Genomic DNA, 22,335 nt, shown 5'->3' on the forward strand with positions numbered 1-22,335 from the left:
TTTCCCCCACGTGATCGCTGCCACCTCCTGTCACAAACGTGCGTGTGCTCTGAGGGTACGTAAGGGCTCTGCGGAGACGTTAGTGCGTCAGAACTGAGTTGGAGCTCACGGCGGACATTTTTAGTCAGGGCATCGCCCGCCATTAAACCGAATTAGTGACTCGAGAGGAGCTAACGGAAAATCCTCGCATGCACTCAGAAAGCCCGGTCTGCGGATATTTCAGATCGATACGATATGATTTACACGGTTTTTTCCCCTGCAATAAACCATTTTGCCCGAATGTAAAATGGCTGCCCCGGCCTCCAGTGAGAGGGACAGGCAGCTCCTAGCTGGCAGTGAAGTAGCCAGGATGGGAGCGCGAGGCCCGGATGCGGAAAGCCTGAGCGGTGCTGGGTCGGTTGCCCGTGGTTACCACGCAGCGTGTCCGTGCTGGGGGCTCCGCGTGCCGGCGCCATGACACGATACTGTGCGGCCCCAGGCTGCAAGAACCGGGGGGGGCAGGCGGCGGCAGGGAAACAGCAGAGAGTCTCCTTCTACCCGTGAGTTGGCTGTGCCAGGCTGCGGCTCCCCTCCCTCCGCTATACTGTGTGCCACTGGAACCATACTTACCAAGCGACCCGATTTAGGAAGAACAGTCCTTATTATTGGCCTTGGTCACGCTTTACTGGGAGCTACAGATTATTATTTTTGTGTCTGATGTTTCAAGTGAAGTAAAACCATGTGCATGTGCCTTATTCCATCATTATTTATTAAAGCAACACTCCAGGCACCATAACAACTTCATTGAAATTAACTTTGTCTAATTAGCTTTTAATGGCGTTGGAGGTTTCTGGCGCTTCCTAATCGTTTAGGGGTTAAACAGTTTTTGAAAGGTATGGCCCCTGAAAGGTAAGAGAGTGCCAGGTTTAAACCCCAAAGACCGGTCCGTAGCGCAGTTTCTAGCTGTGCTGCTTAAATATCTGCTTTCAGAAATTCTTCTAAAATAAGTCTTTGAGTTCCGCAATGTAGGGTCGCAGCTGGTTGGCTTTGCTGAAGCTTCCCACTCATTATAAGAGCTTCAAAAAAAGCCACATTCCTTTCTCAGACCATTTTTATGAATGGAGAGCTGATCTCTCCAAGCCAATCAGCAGCACTCCTGTCCAGCGGCATTCCGAGACTTCCTTTAGAACGATTTCTGAATGTGGATGGTGCACAGAGAGAAACGGTGTTGCAGAGCAACTTTGGGGTTTAACACCTAACCTTCATTTCAATTTAGTTATGGTGTCCTCCGTGTTCCTTTTAAGGTTTTTAGTAGCTCTTTTCTTATAGCAGTACATCAGGCTCATCTGCAACTGGACCCCATAAAATCAAAAGGCCACGCATGATCATTTGAGATAATTGTCATTGTGGAGTCAGCTGTCACCAGAGTTACCTCAGCCTTGCATCACTCCATATAATGATAGCTTGATATTTTACTTTTTTGTCACTGGCACAAGGCCTTTTGCATCATGTTAATCATCTCTGCAAAGAAAATGATGTATTTACTAAGCAATGTAATCCGAAGAATTGCACATGCTATACAGTAACAGTCAGCTTGGATCCAGTACTGGGCCACTCTCCGCCGTTGATGAAGACTTTTATCCAAAACAATGTTTCCCATAGAACATTATTAGGAAAATACCGCATATGTGCACCAACTGCATCTATCAAATGCTTCTCTATGAGATGCATTTCACTTTTATAAGGTCTTTATGAGGAAAAGCCTCTAGGGCCTGTCTGTCTGATAGCCGCTAGACGCTCAGGATAAGACAAATGTAAAGGTTGCAGTCTCTAAGTAATGTCCGTGTTTACATTGCAAGTAAAAAAGGGACATGGTCTATGCACCAAACGCAATTCATTATGAAGAAGTGGTTTTGGTGCTTAAAGTGCCCTTGTCATGCCTAATATGTCTTTCTAAAGAGTTTGTGATTTTTATTTTTAGATTTTTGCCATGGATATCTTAAATAAATGAAAAATCCAATCTGAATTGTCACCTTATGATATACACATAGTACGCAACAAAGGTGAAATATTTGGAAGAATTGTGTTACTGGTGATCATGAGGCAACTAAGCTACCTTTTAGAAAGGTTTTATTTTTCAATGAGGTCATCCCAGATTTCCCCTCTAACATTTATAGCAGACATGTAAAATTGCTAATCTGCTGTTTTGTTGCACGGCATGAACACTCCGAACACTTTCTTTTGTATGTTGTGTTGCACAGCATGAACACTCTGAACACTTTCAATGTTTCTAATAAAGAAGTATTGGATCCAATGCTTCATTATCAAACGTGTCTAGTTGGCTGAGCGCAGCAATTGCCGCGCATGCCCTTTAGGGCCAAAGTGCTTCTCTATGAGAAGTATTGGATTAACATGAAACATCAATTGGGATGATGTAACAGCACAATAAGCTGGTGGTGATGAATAAAGGGTGAGTTTAATGCTATTTACTAAATTTCACTGGGTCGGCAAAAGGTGGTAACAATCTAATGAAGGTGAGCAAAAGCTTAACAATTTAAGTAAATATATTTATAACGTTGCACTGCTCCTTTACGTAAAAGATACTAAACTGGTACCAAGAGTTGCACTGTATATTAAAAGTATTTAGTGCTGATGGTATATTGACAATTTTATGTTTCATGTATTGTATAGGTTTCCACTACATGACAAGGGAAGACTACAGCAATGGTTGTGGAATATGAAACAAAGCAAATGGTATCCTACTAAACACCAGGTGTTATGCAGTGACCATTTTACCGCCGATTGCTTTAACATCAGATGGGGTATTCGATATTTGAAACCCAATGCTGTACCAACTATTTTCCCCTGTGCATCAAGTTTCCAGGTATGCAGTGTTTGTGGGGTTTGTAAAAGACAAACAATCCATGAGCAAGTATGGAGACATGCTCTGGCCTTAAATCTGATTTAAACCTGCTTTTACCTCCTGTCTGTCAGTGCTTTTACTAACATACATCAGACTTGCTAGGACTGTATAATGTCAATCATTAATTGCTGATTATTATTAATAATATTTTAATAGGATTAATAAATGTTATTTTAAGTAGTGTCCTGCCTCCTGCATTTGCAAACCCTTATAATTTATTTTTTTATTTTTATTCTTCTGCCATTTGGTTTTTAGACTATTTAACTTGGTGTTCCAAAACAATCTCTTTTGGGAGAGTTACATGATCTGCAAGGGAGTCAGCTGTCAATGCATGCTTCAGTGACAGAGACCCCCTAAAGGCTCCGCAACACCCTTTTTCATATTACATCTTCCCAGTGCTGTGTGTCAGAAAGCTGCTCAGTAGAGTACGATGAGCCCTGAAGCTGTTTCTGCCACTGCAGTTTGCAGACACTGCTTTTTCCTAGGGAGTGAACCCTGCATCTTTTGATATCTTCACTTTCCTTACCACAATAATACAGTTAAACAGCAGGATGAGAAAAAGGAAAATGTACTTATGTCTTTGTCCAACTAGCTAATTGTATATATATAAAAACTCTATTTTTGTAGTGCAATATCGTTGTCTTTTAAACTAGTCTTTTCAACTTGGATATGATCTTATTGTACCAGTGAGAACACCAACTTGTACTTGTGTATTAATGCTTAAATAGATTTTCAGGGGGTATAAAAATGAAATCCATTCAATAAAACTCCTTTCTGACTGCTCACTTTTAATCGCTCAAAAAACGCTTTTATTTACTTTGTAAATATAAGAGTGGGTGGCACAATATATTCTCACAAGTATTGTATTATTAAATGCACATGTCGCCATTGTATGAGAGGATTCACTATCATGTGCCCATCAGACTGTGTACATTATACATGTCTTGATCTCCACTGATATCCTGTGAAATGTTTCATGCTCAAATAGAGCAAATTTAAATTGTGTGGATGGACACACAGTGAGACTTTGTAGTCTGCAAGCATGCAAAGCTTTTGACCTGTGAACAAAAGCCTCCCTGTTGTTCTTGCAGAAGTTACAAGTGGAATCCTTTTGTGTGAAAGTGGTATGCAGCTTGAGAAAACTCCATGCCGTTGGCAGAGTGATGAAGGATACATTCTAATGCAGTGTTTCCCAAACTAGTCCTCAAGACCCACCAACAGTCCAGGTTTGGACAGTATCTCCACTGGAATAAAACAGGGAAAAAAAATACATCTTGGGTTGTTGGTGAGCCACGATGACTGGTTTGGGAACCACTGTTCTAGTGTATTGTGCACCTCTTTAGTTAAAGGGACACTATACACTAGGTTCTAGTGACTAGTCACCGGAACAACTGCAGTTTAATATAGTGTTTCTTGTGTCTATAGCATGTCTCTGCAACCATTTTAATGCACTCACTGACTTTTCAGGAAAAAAGCAGTGCTTGCTATACTGCCTAGTAACACCTCTAGTGATAGGCAGGCAGCCACTAGAAGTGCTTCCTGGGTCAGTATTCTCTGGAGACCCTGAACCCCTACATTGAGCTACATTGATTTAATCTATCTCTGTGAGGAGATGCTGATTGGCACAGCACAGTGTTTTGCTTTGCATTTCCTATGGAAAGCATTGGATTGGCTGAGATCATCAAGTTGGGGCCAACCGCAGCAAGACTGCTGCAGCGTGGGAGAAAAGGTGAGTTTAAACACCTTTTATCTCTATTCTGATGGGAGACGGCGTTCTAAATATAGTGTCAGGGATACATGTTTGTGTTCCTTTAATATTAAAGGAATACTATAGGGTCAGGAGCACAAACATGTATTCCTGACCCTATAGTGTTAAACCCACCATTTAGGTGGCTCACCCCTTAAAAGCAATTAAAACTCACCTTATTTCCAGCGCTGTGCAGGTCTATCAGCACTGGCCCCGCCCCCTCGGTTTTCAGTCAAACCTATGCTTTCCCATGGAGAAAGAATTGGATTGGCTAAAATCGGCTACGGGACGGGGCCAAACGCCATTTTCGCCAATCGGCACCTCCTCATAGAGATGCATTAAATCAATGCATCTCTATGAGGAAAAGTCAGCGTCCCAATGCAGTGCGTGGAGACGCTGAATGGCAGTGCTGCCTTCTGTGCAGCACTGCCCCAGGAAGCCACTCCAATGGCCATCTAAGGAGTGGCCACTTGGAGGTGTCCCTAGGGGCCAAGTAAACACTGCCTTTTCTATGAAAAGGCAGTGTTTGCATTAAAATGCCTGAAGGCAATGATTATACTCACCGGAACAACTACATTAAGCTATAGTTGTTCTGGTGACTATAGTGTCCCTTTAATGATTCCTTTATCGTATAACTTATATAAAATGCTAATATATGTTAAAAACATTAGAAGTAAATGAAATGGAACAGGAAAAATAAATAAAGATACATGTGTTCTAAATATATTTATAACAGTCAAGTGCCTAGTTACATAAGCATGTATTTACTCTTCCCCCTTTTGTTCAAACCAGAGTGAAAATACAAAGGAAGGCAAAGAAGAATGCATGAACACAGTAGAAGACACGTCTTCAGAGATCATTGAGTTTTGTCCGCTAGAAGAAAAATCACTGTTGACTCCTATACTAACATCTGATGAGTCTTGTATTAAGCCACTTCATACAAAGTATATAATTAATAGGGATTTGTTAATGGATCAGTCTAAAGAATTACTTTGCCAAGAGTCAAATAAAGACACTAACATTCCAGTTTGCCAGCAAATCAGTTTGGAGGAACATAGCGGCTTCATTAGCACTGTGCCCAGTTTGAATTTGGGGCTGCACACTACTAATAAGCATCATTCAACAGGAGAGCAAGATGATGGTGAGACAGAAAACTACAGTGGCTGTCATACAGATCATTTTAGGGACCAACAAACATCCTTTCAAGAACATGAGGCATTTAAAACTATTGAACTAACTTCACCTAAACAGTCCGTTATTACAATTATTTTGCCAGAGGGAAATTTTGAAAAAAAGCCAATTTTCATTGAGTCTTTGATACCTAACGATCATTCGTATACTGATATGCAACAATTTGATTTAGGAAATGCACATGGCGTTGACTCCGATTGTGCTTATGAAGTGTTAGAAAATGAACATTCATACTGCAGACAAGAATTTAACAGGAATCAAATATGGGAAAAGATTACTAAACTAAAATGCAAAATAGCACTCCTTGAAGTCCAGGAACATGCCACATTGTCCCGTTTACAGGTCCTTGAGACTCTCATTAGGCAGTTAAAGCAGGAAAATCTGTTATCTGATGAAAAGTTACAACTAGTTGAGAACTGTTGTAACAACTTTGAGATTGCCATAGTACAATGAAAAGTCACTCAGGTTTTCTGCATTTGTAGTTGTTATTGGGATTTCTCCATCAAGTGAAAGCTATGGGGAAATAACAGCAGAATTGCACATTTTACACCAAAATGGCCAAGCTGGAAACAAAGTTGTTAGAGCATTTTTGTCATCTTAGCAAAAAGTGTGCAATTGCCTTGTCTGTTCTTCACAATCGCAGGGAGTAACCTCGCAATACCTTCCTTTTAACTTTAATTTGCACTAGGGTAGACTTTATCAAATAGTTTGCCTTTTATTTACCAGGATGTTTAAAATGTGTATTGGACAGCATTCCTGTAACATTTGTTTACATTAGCAATTTTAAACCAGTGTCGCTGATCTAAGAAATTCTCACTAGAGATTATGCTCGTTTGTTCACATCCATTCAATGGAAACTAGAACATCTATTTCAAGACAAATGTTATTTAAGATATCTTCCTCAGTCAGATCATCTGTATCTGTAGATTATTTTAAATGGACACCATAGGCACTAGAACTACTGCAGCTTAATCTCATCGTTCTGGAGAAAATACACTGTCCCTAAAGCCTCAGCAGTGTATATGTTTTCTTTTCCTATTTACTGCCACTACAGTTACTTCCTGGGTTCAGTCCTGCAAAGATTGAGGCTCTGATGGAGACTCTGAAATCTTCTTACAGGGATGCATTGCTTAACACTATATAGTGTATATTTAAGAGGTACATAACTGTATTACAGCTGGTTATGTCCATTGAATGTATGTGCTCTTATGACACTGGTGATTTATGTAAGCTTGTGACATAAAAGTGTAGTGCATACACACTGTCTGTAGTACACTGGAAAACTGGAATTTCAGAAGACTTTGTTTTAAAAAAAAAAATATATATATATATATTTACCATTCTGAGATATTTTCCTATGCAAATAATATTTTGTCAAATTGCAGATTTTTTTTTTTTTTTGTGTGTGTGTGTGTGTTCCTCTGGCTCAAATTATGGCATGACAACAATCACTGAAACCGCATATTTATGTTCTCTTTTGAGCTTTCTGTACCAAAGAATTCTGTCTATTTACTTCTGTTAATTAAATAATGTTTAATTCCACGGAGGTGAAAATAGTCCCTGCACTCTTAGATTAAGCATTTAAAAGTAATAAACCTCAAGTGACAGCTTTCATTTTCCTATAATCTCGTGTACAAATGTGTTGTCTGTTTCTTTTTATTCAAAACTTTGTGCCCAAAATCAGGTGAACGTGTCCTTGGTAAGTGGCACAGGCCCTTAAGTTTTGTGAAATTACAGTATGTTATTGTAATTATGTTTTTTGTTTTTATTACTGGCACAGATTGTTCACATTGTTTGTTACACTGTGCAAATTGTTATATCACTACATATTGTTTGATGTGCTTACTACTGCAATTCTAACTTTCTAAGTATGAGCAACACAAATGTCTGTTGTTAGTATAACATCGAATCATAACTTTGATTAATATTTTTTATTTTATTTTTTTTTATCCCCTTTGGAAATTGTCTTGTTTAGTAAAGGATTTCTCCACTAATTTAAAATTGTTTTGTTATTTCATAGTTTGCCGTATGTTTTGTCAACTAAATAAAAGTTGAGCATAAAGCTACATAAAACTAAGGTAATTTTTCGTTTGTCATAAGGGCTGAAGAAAGACCTCTTTGTAGATGACCCATAATAATCAAAGCAGTTTGTGCAAATGTTAGTTGCTGTAAAGAATGGTCAGCAACAGGGTAGATTAAAATAAATAAATTACACATTTAAAATACAGTTGCATGTGTCCTGTTCAGTGCCTATATTTAGGAGCCTGCACTGTACTCCTAAATCAAACCACTGACTTTCTATGAAGTTAGAACAATGAGAAAGCAAAGTAGGAGTCATTTATTTTTGTGTCAAAGAAATGGTTCCCTGGATTTAGAAATACGAATTGAGTAAGTCTCGCTGACTATACACACACCTGGTTTGTAATAATCTAATGTCTGTAAATTAAAAAAAACAGCAGATAAGTTGTCTGAATCACATAGAAAGTATAGGATGTGGATCTACACTGCTCAAAAAATAAAGGGAACACTTAACACAATGTAACTCCAAGTCAATCACACTTCTGTGAAATCAAACTGTCCACTTAGGAAGCAACACTGAGTGACAATCAATTTCACATGCTGTTGTGCAAATGGGATAGACAACAGGTGGAAATTATAGAACGTTCTGCTGCCTGCAACATCCTCCAGCATGACCGGCTTGGCAGTGGGTCAGTAATGGTGTGGGGTGGCATTTCTTTGGGGGGGGGGGAGGGCGCACAGCCCTCAATGTGCTCGCCAGAGGTAGCCTGACTGCCATTAGGTACCGAGATGAGATTCTCAGACCCCTTGTGAGACCATATGCTGGTGTGGTTAGCCCTGGGTTCCTCCTAATGCAAGACAATGCTAGACCTCATGTGGCTGGAGTGTGTCAGCAGTTCCTGCAAGACGAAGGCATTGGACTGGCCCGCCCGTTCCCCAGACCTGAATCCAATTGAGCACATCTGGTGTCTCGCTCCTTCCACCAACGTCACGTTGCACCACAGACTGTAAGGAGTTGGCAGATGCTTTAGTCCAGGTCTGGGAGGAGATCCCTCAGGAGACCATCCGCCACCTCATCAGGATCATGCACAGGCATTGTAGGGAGGTGATACAGGCACGTGGAGGCGACACACACACTACTGAGCCTCATTTTGACTTGTTTTAAGGACATTACATCAAAGTTGGATCAGCCTGTAGTGTGTTTTTCCACTTTAATTTTGAGTGTGACTCCAAATCGACCTCCATGGGTTGAAAAATTTGATTTCCATTTTTTTATTTTTGTGTGATTTTGTTGTCCGCACATTCAACTGTGTAAAGAACAAAGTATTTCAGAAGAATATTTAATTCATTCAGATCTAAGATGTGTTATTTTTGTGTTCCCTTTACTTTTTTTGAGCAGTGTCTATTAGTTTCCGGAGATGAAGAGCGTGATAAAATGGTCCAGGCTGGTCACCAGGACAGTTTCCAAAGTATTTAGGATATTTGTAGCCCACACACTTGGCTAGCATATGATACTGCATAAGACTGTCTATTGTGCCCTATTGCATCATGGGATGCAGTGTAGTGTGCACATAATACATGTGATAGGGTTGTGTGAAGGGCTGATCTGAGGTTTTATTCTTCCTTCAGAACTTGACCAACTTCTGTTCTATACCCTCACAAAATTGTCAATAATACCATCTCTGATTATTATATTGTTCCAGCTGAAATCTTGAAGTCCTAGTAAGTTCAGTGTTTGACGGTGGCCTACTACTTAGAATCTGTATGACTGACGTATAAAGGAGCAATTTTGTAAACTCAGCAGGAGTTTAGATCCCAATGACATTGTCAAGAAATATCTACTGTACCCAATGAATAAAGAAGAAACATGACAATTTCAATTATAGTTCAATCTTTATACCTAGTGAGAGTATTGGGTTGGTTTTTTTTTTACTATGAATATTTACCAGACATATATATATACACAGTCTATTAACCATAGGGGAATGCCACATTGGGATCTATACACCACATAATTACAGCTTTCCAAGTGACCATACCGTACCCAGGAGAATATATGGGGACATATTGGAAATAAGGAAATGAAAAAACAGGAGAGTTAATAAACACTTGGTGGGGTGTTCAGAACACGGTGTCTAGTTGAACATTTTGCAGTGACTACGAATTAAATTTTCCCTCTGAATCTGTGCATGCAATTATTGCCTCAGCCTCTAAAATACAGTTATATCTCAAGAGAGAAAACTGCAAAACACATCTTGAATGTTACGTAAACAAACTGTTCTTCATAAAGAAAATGGTTCAAACACTCTTTAATTCTGTTAATTTCGAATAAACAATTCGTAAAATGCATTGCAGCATTTTTGACCTTATCTCTTATCAGTCTTATTAATTTTATATCTGTTATTAGGTCGTTCAGATTTCACAGTGCGCAAGTTACTTTTTTTTTTTTTTTTCATTGTATGTATTGGGGCTGATATGTACTGTAGTCATTGCTGCTGCCTAGTATAATGCTTGTACAGCTTACACAGGGGTATGACATCAGGGCCTGATCCTATTTCAACTCGTACCACCCTGGGTTTGATGCCCTTAATGGTTCTAGGTGTGTAAGCATGTTAATTTGCAGTCTTATTGTTTTTTATTTTCTGGTATTTTGACCTTAATTTTTATTTTTCCAGTATCCCTGACTCTGCTAGTCAGGACCCTGATATAGATATCTTAATTTTAGCAGATCATTTTGTTTTCAATTAGTATTTCAGGCCTAGGAATTAGTCATTTAGTTCTGGTATTTTCCTATTTCTACTCTCAGGGTTAAACCAGCTACTTTAAGGTCCTGTAATACACCTTATTAACACTCTCACCATGTGTTTTGTTGGTTTATTGACTTAAAACTTGCTGGGGATCCTAACCTATTCTGACTAGTGGCTGATTTCGTATTCTCTGGCACTGGATTCCACAAATACAGAGCTCTATAGGAAAAAAAACTGCTTGTCCGACTACCCCGTTTTTGAGGTGGAAAATGCAAATGAGGAGACAAGCGGAACAGAGGAAATGTGGGGTGGAGATAATAGGAGTGGGAATACTGTTCAAGTAATTACAAATATAAAAAAGAACCCCTTAAACATAAAGGGTCCTAAGTTAGAGCTCGACCAATGCAGTGAGAGACGGGAGCCCTACCTTTATTAATTCTAGGGGTTCTTATTTAAATTGAGGGTTAGTCACTTTTCTGGAGCTCAGCTGTAGGCGTTTCAAGTCAATCCGTGAGTCCCGGATGGTTATCCGAGCTCTTGGCTTGTTCTTTCTAAGTTTAAGTAATTAGTAGTTTTCCAGATAAGAGTTGTGTCTGGATTTTTGAGTTAGCTTACCAGTTTCAACATATCAAAATGATGGCAAGTGCTTACGGTGCAGATGCACACACCACATCCCTATGGTGTATGACTGGTATTAACACCGCAAAAGCCAAACCAGGAATTGCACTATTTTTTAAGATTTAGGTGCAATGGACCCAGGGGCCATCACCAAGCCCCTAAATGTGGTTTGTAGCCAGAGGTTTGTAGCCAGAGAAGAAAGGTCCACGCATTCCAAGGCTTTAAATAGGCAAATGTATTGGACCCAAGTGTCCAGAAGCAACGTTTAGACCAAAGAAGGTCTTTTTCAAGCAGGAGGTATCAACACCTGCTGATTAAACTGTTTTCTTATAGGAAGATCTAAGCAGACTTTATTTCTTTATAGAGCAACACGTTTGGAGAATGATTTTTCAAAGTGTTCAATTTTTACTTTCAAATGTAAATTTAAACAACAGATTTATAATTTAATGTAGGAAATATATTTAAAAAAAAATAATGAAATAGAAAAGCAATGCTTAATAACAGCTTTATTTTTCCTTCGATTTGATTCAAAGGTTTATTCACTTAATTGAATTGTTGTGTATTAAAATCCAAAAAAGCTGATCTGAAAAAATTCTCAGCTATAATCACATCTTGGGTATTTTATCCAGTCTTTCACAATTGGATTCTATTTGGCTGCAGTTTGCAGTTTAGAGAATAAACTTTATTGTAGAATTTACCGGGGAAAATACTATGCCAAAAATATTACTTCCAGCGCACTTCTATGTTGTGAATGAGTTTACTGCACTGTGATGCCTCAAAGTCGCTCATGAGCTCTCTTCGCACACAGAAAGCCAATGCAAACGTGTTTGCTATTTTCTCCTGCTTTGCTGTACGCGCTGAGGGGTTAACTATTTAACATGCTGTGCCCAATGAGCCCCACACATCTATTACATAAAAAAATTAAAACAAACAAAAAAAAACAAAAAAAAAAAATGTTTTTCACAAAGAGATTAGGACAACCAATACATACATTTTAGTTAGTTTTTTGATTGTGCTAAAGTTTTTTAAATCTAAGCATGGGCTTGTTTTAGGTTAACAGCAGATGGAGCTCCAACACAACATGATGCAAAATTGAGACTGTAAACGTTTTTGACATTTTTGTATTATTATTATTATTATTATTATAGTCATTAATATAGCGCCAACTTATTCCACAGTGCTTTACTATATTATAAAGAGGGAAATTTACCAATAAGTGAGACAATAACAAAATGTTACAGAAACAATAGTTTAATGAGGACCCTGCTCAAACGAGCATGCTATCTAGAGGTAGCATATTTACACCATAGATAATGCCTGATCTTCAGAGGCGGCCCTCTAATTAGGCGGTTTAGGCGGCCGCCTAAGGCCTCGCGCTGGCTGGGGCCTCGCGGCTGCCTAAACCGCCTGTTGGCAGAGTGTGTCAGGTCCTCGGTCAGTGACCGAGGACCTGACACCAGGAGGGGGCCCGGTATGCCGCCGGGTGCGAGGCCCCTCCTGGCTGCCCGGCCACCGCAGACACCGGTCTGCAGCTCCGCAGTCAGCAGAGCTGCAGACCATGTGTCTCGCGAGAACCGGCCAATCAGAGCGTTGCCGCGGGTTACCACGGCAACGCTCTGACATCTCGCGAGATTACATGGTCTGCAGCTCTGTGGAGCTGCAGACCGGAAGGCAGCAATGGCCACCAGACCACCAGGGAGCCCACACTGGACCACCAGGGAAGGGTGACCACCAGGAAAGGTAGGCTCTCACCCCCCTCAGCCTTACCCTCAGCCTCACCACCCACACCACCCTCAGCCTCACTACCCCTCAGCCTCACTACCCCCCACCCTCAGCCTCACTACCCCCCACCCTCAGCCTCACCCTCCCACCACCCTCAGTCTCACTACCCCCACCACCCTCAGTCTCACTACCCCCACCAGCCTCAGCCTCACTACCCCCACCACCCTCAGCCTTACTAACCCCACCAGCCTCAGCCTCACTACCCCCACCACCCTCAGCCTTACTAACCCCACCAGCCTCAGCCTCACTACCCCCACCCTCAGCCTCACCATCCCCCCACCCTCAGCCTCACTACCCCCACCACCCTCAGCCTCACTACCCCCACCACCCTCAGCCTCACTACCCCCACCACCCTCAGCCTCACTAACCCCACCACCCTCAGCCTCACTACCCCCCACACCACCCTCAGCCTCACTACCCGCAAAACCACCCTCAGCCTCACTACCCCCCAAACCACCCTCAGCCTCACCCCCCAAACCACCCTCAGCCTCACCCCCCAAACCACCCTCAGCCTCACCCCCCACCACCCTCAGCCTCACCCCCCTCAGCCTCACCCCCACCACCCTTAGCCTCACTACCCCCCCACCACCCTCAGCCTCACTATCCCTCACACCACCCTCACTACCCCCCACACCAACCTCAGCCTCACTACCCCCACACCAACCTCAGCCTCACTACCCCCCAAACCACCCTCAGCCTCACCCCCCACCACCCTCAGCCTCACCCCCCACCACCCTCAGCCTCACCCCCACCACCCTTAGCCTCACTACCCCCACACCACCCACAGCATCACCACCCCCAACCACCCCCCTCAGCCTCACTACCCCCCACACCACCCTCAGCATCACCACCCCAACCACCCTCAGCCTCACTACCCCCCCCCACCACCCTCAGCCTCACTACCCCCCCCACCACCCTCAGCCTCACTACCCCCCACACCAACCTCAGCCTCACTACCGCCCACACCACCCTCAGCCTCACTACCCCCCACACCACCCTCAGCCTCACTACCACCCTCAGCCTCACTACCCCCCACACCACCCTCAGCCTTACTACCCCCCACACCACCCTCAGCCTCACTGCCCCCCACACCACCCTCAGCATCAGGCCCTACCATCCCCCACCACCCTCAGCATCACCCCTCACCACCCTCAGCATCAACCCCCCTCACATCACCCCCCTCCCTCACACATCACCCCCTCCCTCTCACATCACCCCCCTCCGTCTCACATCACCCCCCTCCGTCTCACATCACCCCCTCCCTCTCACATCACCCCCCTCCCTCTCACATCACCCCCCTCCCTCTCACATCACCCCCCTCCCTCTCACATCACCCCCCTCCCTCTCACATCACCCCCCTCCCTCTCACATCACCCCCTCCCTCTCACATCACCCCCCCCCTCCTTCTCACATCACCCCCCCTCCCTCTCACATCACATCACCCCCCTCCCTCTCACATCACCCCCCTCCTCTCACATCACCCCCTCCTTCTCACATCACCCCCCTCCTTCTCACATCACCCCCCCTCCTTCTCACATCACCCCCCCTCCTTCTCACATCACCCCCCTCCTTCTCACATCACCCCCCCTCCTTCTCACATCACCCCCCCTCCTTCTCACATCACCCCCCCTCCTTCTGACATCACCCCCCCCTCCTTCTGACATCACCCCCCCTCCTTCTGACATCACCCCCCCTCCTTCTCACATCACCCCCCTCCTTCTCACATCACCCCCCCTCCTTCTCACATCACCCCCCCTCCTTCTCACATCACCCCCCCTCCTTCTCACATCACCCCCCTCCTTCTCACATCACCCCCCCTCCTTCTGACATCACCCCCCCCTCCTTCTGACATCACCCCCCCTCCTTCTGACATCACCCCCCCTCCTTCTGACATCACCCCCCCTCCTTCTGACATCACCCCCCCCTCCCTCTCACATCACCCCCTCCCTCTCACATCACCCCCCTCCCTCTCACATCACCCCCCTCCCTCTCACATCACCCCCCTCCCTCTCACATCACCCCCTCCCTCTCACATCACCCCCCCTCCTTCTCACATCACCCCCCCTCCCTCTCACATCACATCACCCCCCTCCCTCTCACATCACCCCCCTCCTCTCACATCACCCCCTCCTTCTCACATCACCCCCCTCCTTCTCACATCACCCCCCCTCCTTCTCACATCACCCCCCCTCCTTCTCACATCACCCCCCCTCCTTCTCACATCACCCCCCCTCCTTCTCACATCACCCCCCCTCCTTCTGACATCACCCCCCCTCCTTCTGACATCACCCCCCCTCCTTCTGACATCACCCCCCCTCCTTCTGACATCACCCCCCCTCCTTCTCACATCACCCCCCCTCCTTCTCACATCACCCCCCCCTCCTTCTCACATCACCCCCCCTCCTTCTCACATCACCCCCCCCTCCTTCTCACATCACCCCCCCCCCTCCTTCTCACATCACCCCCCCCTCCTTCTCACATCACCCCCCCCTCCTTCTCACATCACCATCACCCCTCTCACATTACAATCACCCCCCACACCATCACCTTCCTGTCACCATCACCCCCTCTCACCATCACCCGCCTCTCCTTCTCACCATCACCCTCCTATACACACAACACACTTCAAGCAGCTACCCCATACACATAGGGTCTCAGACAAAAATGCAAACATGCTCACAGAGACATACATTCACACACAAGGATACTCCGTCAGACACACTCTCAGGCACATACACAGGTAAACTGTGCATCAATGTGTATATGTGACACTTTTTTGTTAGTGGGGCCTCATGTTTGAGTTTCGCCTAAGGCCTCATAAAGTCTAGAGCCGCCTCTGCTGATCTTCATATGATTAGAGCAATTCACATAAATTAGCATCAGATGGCAGGATCTCTGGCCTCATGTTGATTGTTGTGGCAAAACTAGCCACTTCTGGACTGTAGTTATTAAAGGTTGTCCGTAGGCTGGATATGTACTGTGTAGTTTAACCTATGTATGTACCGTATTGTGACCGTTCGCAGGCTGGCCGCCGTATGCGGCCAGCGCACCAAGCAGTCATCCGACGAAACACGGCTATCCTGGCCGTTCGCCGTACGAATCCGGGCTCCCCAGGTCGACCACACATTCCCAAGTCGTGTGGTACCAATTCACCGATTGCAACCTTGTTGCAATCGGTGAGTAAGGGCTCTCCAAGGTGGCCGTCGATCCACTACCGACCATGCGGCGGTCGGCCATCTTGGATCCTTTGTCCCTGCAGCGGTGTTCGGTCGTCGAGAGCCTGGAACTGAAAACGGCTACTCGATGATCTGAACGCCGCTGGACTTCCAGCACGTTCGGGAGTCCCGCGTTCGGTCCATTGTATGTCCCGTACTTATTCGGTGCTTTTAAACGCACTTTAATGTTTTGTTGTATTATGTGCGGCGTTCGGTCGATTCAGCTGGGATCGGAGCGGTATTCTCCCAAAGTGTGCGCTCCGACCCCAGCTATCTACCGAACGTTCAACTATTGCAAAGTACCGAATAATGTGTAATTTCTGTATTTTAATATAAATTGTCGGTTTCGCTGCACGAGGAGATAATCCACTTAGTCGTCCATTTTAGTGGGAGTATCTCCCTCGTGTAGCGAGGCCTGTTGGGAAAGTCACGATGCATGGTGGGAGAAATCCCCTGGAATTACTGTCTGGAAACCCCTTGCATGGGGCACTGTATAAATATACTGCCTGTGAATAAACCGAGTTCAGTTGACTCCCAAACTGTGTTTCGTCCGGTTATTGGGAGGATGGGGAATATTGCCGTGCTTTCTGTCGTGACTGTGGATTTCCTGAGGATACCAACGGATATCGTGGACTAATATACTGCGTTCCGTAACAAATGGTGGCAAGCGACGGGATCCGAACCTTACAGCCGAAAAACGGAGTTCGTGTAACTGGAACTACCGAACGAGGAAAGCAAAGGCAATTCGTATGGATATTGACTATACCATACTGAAGCGACAGACGTTAAAGGAACTACTGGAAGCCAGAGGGAAAGTAGCCAGCAGCAAAAACAAGGCGACAATCATTGCCGAGCTGATGGAGGGAGACCAAGCCCGCAGCGCTACCCCCCCGGTAGTTATGGAGGAAACGCTCTATGAAAGAGAAATGAGTTCCAGGCTAGCGTTTTTGCCGCAACCGATATCAGATGCCATGTTAAATATGGTAATGGCAAATGTGCAGGAATATGTTATGGCACACAGCCCGCAACACACCCTGGCTCGAACCGAGTCAAACCCAGGGTCCCTCTACAACCCAGTAAAGCCCAAGATCCCGTACCAGGCCTTCAGGGCTTTTTGCGAGGAAAAGGACGAGATAGACGGGTACTTGCAGGACTTTGAAAGACTGTGTGATCTGCATGAGCTAGAACGGTCCGTATGGGTGCAACTGCTAGCGAGCAAACTAGCAGGTCGGGCAGCCGAAGCGTACCGTGCTGTACCCAGTGAGGACAGCAAAGATTATGCCAAAGTAAAGCGTGCAATCTTGGAGAGGTATGCCATTACCCCAGAGGCATACCGGCGCAAGTTCCGACACTTACGCAAACCAGAGCGAGATTCGCACGCAGAATGGGCACACAAATTGGATCAAGCCTCCCAAGGGTGGATCCAGGCCAGCAACGCCACCACCATGGAGGAATTGCGCCAGCTGATGTTGCTGGAACAGTTTTTTAATGGATTATCCCCGGAGACGCAAGAATGGGTACGGGATAGGAAACCCCTTACCCTAACGGAAGCGGCTAGATTGGCCGATCAACATTTTGATGCCCGGAGACCCCAGGGACCCGTAGCCAAAAGCTACTCCCGACCCCCAGGACTACCTAGCGCCACAACACCCCTAGCGCCCACCGCTGCCCCGTTCCGTCCCTCACAAGGACAGACACCGCCACCGTCCAGATACAACGGGCGGGCCAACATCCAATGCCATTCCTGCAAACAATGGGGGCATATGGCCCGAGAATGCACCCAGAATCGCAGCAGGCCCACCTGGAATCAGGGCCGTCCAAACCCCGCACCCAGGGCGGCTGCTCACCATTACCAGAGGGACCCCGCCACTCAGGATTTATGGAGTGTGCAGGCGGAGGAACCTCTGGGCATTTTGCACGAAGTCATGTCGGTCCGAGCCACTGATAACCGGCAGCATCACCGACAACTGGTAACTCTTGAGGGAACCGAAGTGCAGGGTCTGCGAGATTCGGGAGCTACCTTAACCCTGGTAGCCCCCCATTTGGTTTCGGAGGGCACGCATACCGGCGGATCTGTGGCCGTTCGGGTAGCCGGGGGAGCTGTATACCGACTACCCACGGCGAAAGTACATTTGAACTGGGGTGCGGGAGAGGGGACAGTGGAAGTGGGACTAATGCAGAACTTACCAGCAGATGTTGTGTTAGGGAATGATTTGGGTCAGATGACCTCTGCCTTTGTTCCGCAGGCACCCTACCAGGAAGCCCATCCAGTAACCACACGGCAACAGGCACGCACCACGGCTACACCGATACACTCTGAGGCTCAGGTAAGAGACCACGACCCTCACCCGACTTCCATATCCTGGGATACCCCGACTACCTTTATCACCGAAGTACAGACCGATCCCACTCTACAAATCTATAGGGACCGGGCACAAGCTGCCCAGACCGGGCTAGAGGGGGAGCATTACACGTGGGAAAAAGAGTTACTGTACCGTATCACGGCCAAGGATGTGGGGGGGTCCGTCACTTTGACGAACAAACAACTAGTGGTACCCCGGAAGTATAGGCAGGAGCTGCTCAGAATTGCGCACGATATCCCCTTATCAGGACACCTAGGGATGACCCGTACCCGGTACCGCCTAACACACGCGTTCTTCTGGCCCGGGATCTCACAGGATGTGCGACAATATTGCACGTCCTGCGACGTCTGCCAGAAGGTAGGAAAACGAGGGGATCGCCACAAGGCCAAGTTATGCCCCCTTCCCATTATCGCCGAACCCTTCAGCAGGGTCGCCGTAGATATAGTAGGGCCCCTGCCAAAACCCAGTCCTTCTGGGAAGAAATACATTTTAACTGTGGTGGACTACGCCACCCGATATCCCGAAGCAGTAGCCCTCTCTAACATTCACGCGGAAACCGTGGCGGAAGCTCTGATAAAAGTATTTTCCCGAGTAGGGTTCCCCCAGGAGATAATATCTGACCGGGGCACCCAATTTACTGCTGAAGTTACCCAACAGATGTGGAAAGTGTGTGGCATTAAGCCTATAGTCAATTCAGCCTACCACCCCCAGTCCAACGGACTATGTGAACGCTTTAATGGGACGCTGAAGCAGATGCTTCGGACGTTCGGGGAAACCCACAAAGACTGGGAGAGATTTCTACCTCACCTGCTCTTTGCGTATAGAGAGGTTCCCCAAGAATCGACTGGCTTCTCCCCATTCGAACTACTGTTCGGGAGAAGAGTACGGGGACCTTTAAACTTAATTAGGGAGCACTGGGAGGGGGAGAGTATCGCTAGCGAAACCCCTATAGTATCGTACGTCCTGGAGTTCCGAGACCGACTGGAGGCGCTAACCCAGGCCGTACACACCAACCTCCAGACGGCCCAACAACGTCAGCGGCGATGGTACGATAGGGGAGCCAGGGACCGCAGCTTTCAAGTGGGGCAGAAGGTTTTAATTTTAAAACCTGTCCGCACAGATAAGCTGCAGGCCGTCTGGCAAGGCCCATACCAGGTAGTGGAGCAGCGATGCGACACTACCTATGTGATTGGCCCCTGCTCCGGGGTAGGGAAGAGACGCATGCTTCACGTCAACCTGCTCAAACCCTACCACGAGCGGATAGAGGATGTGACGGCAATCTGTGCCTCAGCCCTGGAAGATCAGGAGAACTTACCACTACCTGATCTGCTAGAACAGGAAGAGCCGGTAGAGCCCTCCCGGGGGGTTCAACTGGGGGAGCGGCTAAGCCCTCGCGAGCGTGCCCAGATACAGGAGCTGATCGTAGCTAAAGGGGCTACGTTCTCTAATCTACCTGGGTACACTCCGCTGGCCACCCACCGAGTTGAAACCCCGGGACAGCTACCTATGCGGCAGGCCCCGTATAGGGTCCCGGAATCCGTCCGGACTCATATGAAGGCCGAGCTGGATGAAATGCTGCAGTTAGGGGTTATCGAACCCTCAGATAGCCCCTGGGCATCACCGGTAGTCCTGGTGCCTAAAAAGGACGGCACAACCCGATTCTGCGTTGACTACCGGAGGCTGAATGACAAGACCGTGTCTGACGCCTACCCGATGCCCCGTATAGACGAACTGCTAGATAAAATGGCACGGGGCCAGTATCTCACTACAATTGACTTATGTAAGGGATACTGGCAGATTCCTCTAGCCGATGATGCCATCCCCAAGTCGGCGTTTGTCACCCCGTTTGGCCTGTACCAGTTCAAGGTCATGCCCTTCGGGATGAAAAACGCTCCGGCTACTTTTCAGCGGATGGTAGATCGACTACTGGACGGCTTCCAAGACTATGCCTGTGCCTACCTGGACGACATAGCCATCTTCAGCCAGACGTGGGAGGACCACCTCCAACATATAGGGGCGATCCTAGATCGTATTGGGGGAGCGGGGTTGACGCTGAAACCGAGTAAGTGCCACATAGGGATGGCCGAGGTGCAGTATCTAGGACACCGAGTAGGGTGTGGGCAGCAGAGGCCCGAACCAGCCAAAATTGAGGCCGTGGCCAAGTGGCCTACCCCCAGGACCAAAACCCAGGTGCTAGCGTTTTTAGGGACTGCAGGGTATTATAGGAAATTTGTACCCGACTACAGTACCCTGGCCAAACCCCTGACGGACCTGACCAAAAAGAACCTTCCCCGACTGGTTGTCTGGGCCCCAGAGTGTGAGCAGGCATTCCAACAGCTCAAGACCGCACTAACTAATGCTCCTGTGTTAATGGCTCCTGATCCAACTAAAAGATTTCTTGTCCACACAGACGCTTCAATGTTTGGATTGGGGGCAGTGCTGAGCCAAGTGGGAGCCGATGGCGGAGAACACCCCGTAGCCTACTTAAGCCGCAAGTTGTTACCCCGCGAAGTAAGCTACGCCGCCATCGAGAAAGAATGCCTGGCCGTGGTGTGGGCCCTTAAAAAGTTACAGCCCTATTTGTACGGACAACCTTTTTCTTTACTCACAGATCACAACCCGTTAGTGTGGCTAAACCGTGTGTCTGGAGACAATGCCAGGCTGCTGCGCTGGAGCTTGGCGCTGCAGCCCTTTGACTTTACTATCCATTACCGGCCAGGAAAACAAAACGGTAACGCTGACGGGTTATCAAGACAGACTGAACTCGAGAAGTGATCTGTGAGTACTCTCCCGGACATCCCCAAGCCGATCCGTTTGGATCAGACTGTGTATGCCGGCTTGGTTCTGGGGGAGCAGTGTGGCAAAACTAGCCACTTCTGGACTGTAGTTATTAAAGGTTGTCCGTAGGCTGGATATGTACTGTGTAGTTTAACCTATGTATGTACCGTATTGTGACCGTTCGCAGGCTGGCCGCCGTATGCGGCCAGCGCACCAAGCAGTCATCCGACGAAACACGGCTATCCTGGCCGTTCGCCGTACGAATCCGGGCTCCCCAGGTCGACCACACATTCCCAAGTCGTGTGGTACCAATTCACCGATTGCAACCTTGTTGCAATCGGTGAGTAAGGGCTCTCCAAGGTGGCCGTCGATCCACTACCGACCATGCGGCGGTCGGCCATCTTGGATCCTTTGTCCCTGCAGCGGTGTTCGGTCGTCGAGAGCCTGGAACTGAAAACGGCTACTCGATGATCTGAACGCCGCTGGACTTCCAGCACGTTCGGGAGTCCCACGTTCGGTCCATTGTATGTCCCGTACTTATTCGGTGCTTTTAAACGCACTTTAATGTTTTGTTGTATTATGTGCGGCGTTCGGTCGATTCAGCTGGGATCGGAGCGGTATTCTCCCAAAGTGTGCGCTCCGACCCCAGCTATCTACCGAACGTTCAACTATTGCAAAGTACCGAATAATGTGTAATTTCTGTATTTTAATATAAATTGTCGGTTTCGCTGCACGAGGAGATAATCCACTTAGTCGTCCATTTTAGTGGGAGTATCTCCCTCGTGCAGCGAGGCCTGTTGGGAAAGTCACGATGCATGGTGGGAGAAATCCCCTGGAATTACTGTCTGGAAACCCCTTGCATGGGGCACTGTATAAATATACTGCCTGTGAATAAACCGAGTTCAGTTGACTCCCAAACTGTGTTTCGTCCGGTTATTGGGAGGATGGGGAATATTGCCGTGCTTTCTGTCGT

At 46.6% G+C, this 22,335-nt stretch overlaps 1 protein-coding gene across 1 annotated transcript; it reads left to right on the plus strand.

Annotated features, from left to right (window-relative positions):
• Positions 1 to 316: 316 nt before the first annotated feature.
• Positions 317 to 7,201, plus strand: THAP5 (THAP domain containing 5). The gene is made up of 3 exons (XM_063445105.1): positions 317 to 539; positions 2,671 to 2,863; positions 5,442 to 7,201. Exons 1-3 carry the CDS (start codon positions 454 to 456, stop codon positions 6,291 to 6,293), a joined length of 1,131 nt encoding a protein of 376 aa, XP_063301175.1. The 5' UTR covers positions 317 to 453; the 3' UTR covers positions 6,294 to 7,201.
• Positions 7,202 to 22,335: the final 15,134 nt, after the last annotated feature.

The sequence above is a fragment of the Pelobates fuscus genome, chromosome 3 (genome assembly GCF_036172605.1).
Source record: "Pelobates fuscus isolate aPelFus1 chromosome 3, aPelFus1.pri, whole genome shotgun sequence".
Classification (NCBI taxonomy): domain Eukaryota; kingdom Metazoa; phylum Chordata; class Amphibia; order Anura; family Pelobatidae; genus Pelobates; species Pelobates fuscus.

Excerpts from the sequence above, each read along its gene's own strand:
- THAP5 (XM_063445105.1), top strand. The coding sequence starts at position 454 with ATGACACGATACTGTGCGGCCCCAGGCTGCAAGAACCGGGGGGGGCAG. Across the intron at positions 540-2,670 it reads CAGAGAGTCTCCTTCTACCC|GTTTCCACTACATGACAAGG; the intron begins GTGAGTTGGCTG and ends TGTATTGTATAG. Across the intron at positions 2,864-5,441 it reads CCTGTGCATCAAGTTTCCAG|AGTGAAAATACAAAGGAAGG; the intron begins GTATGCAGTGTT and ends TGTTCAAACCAG.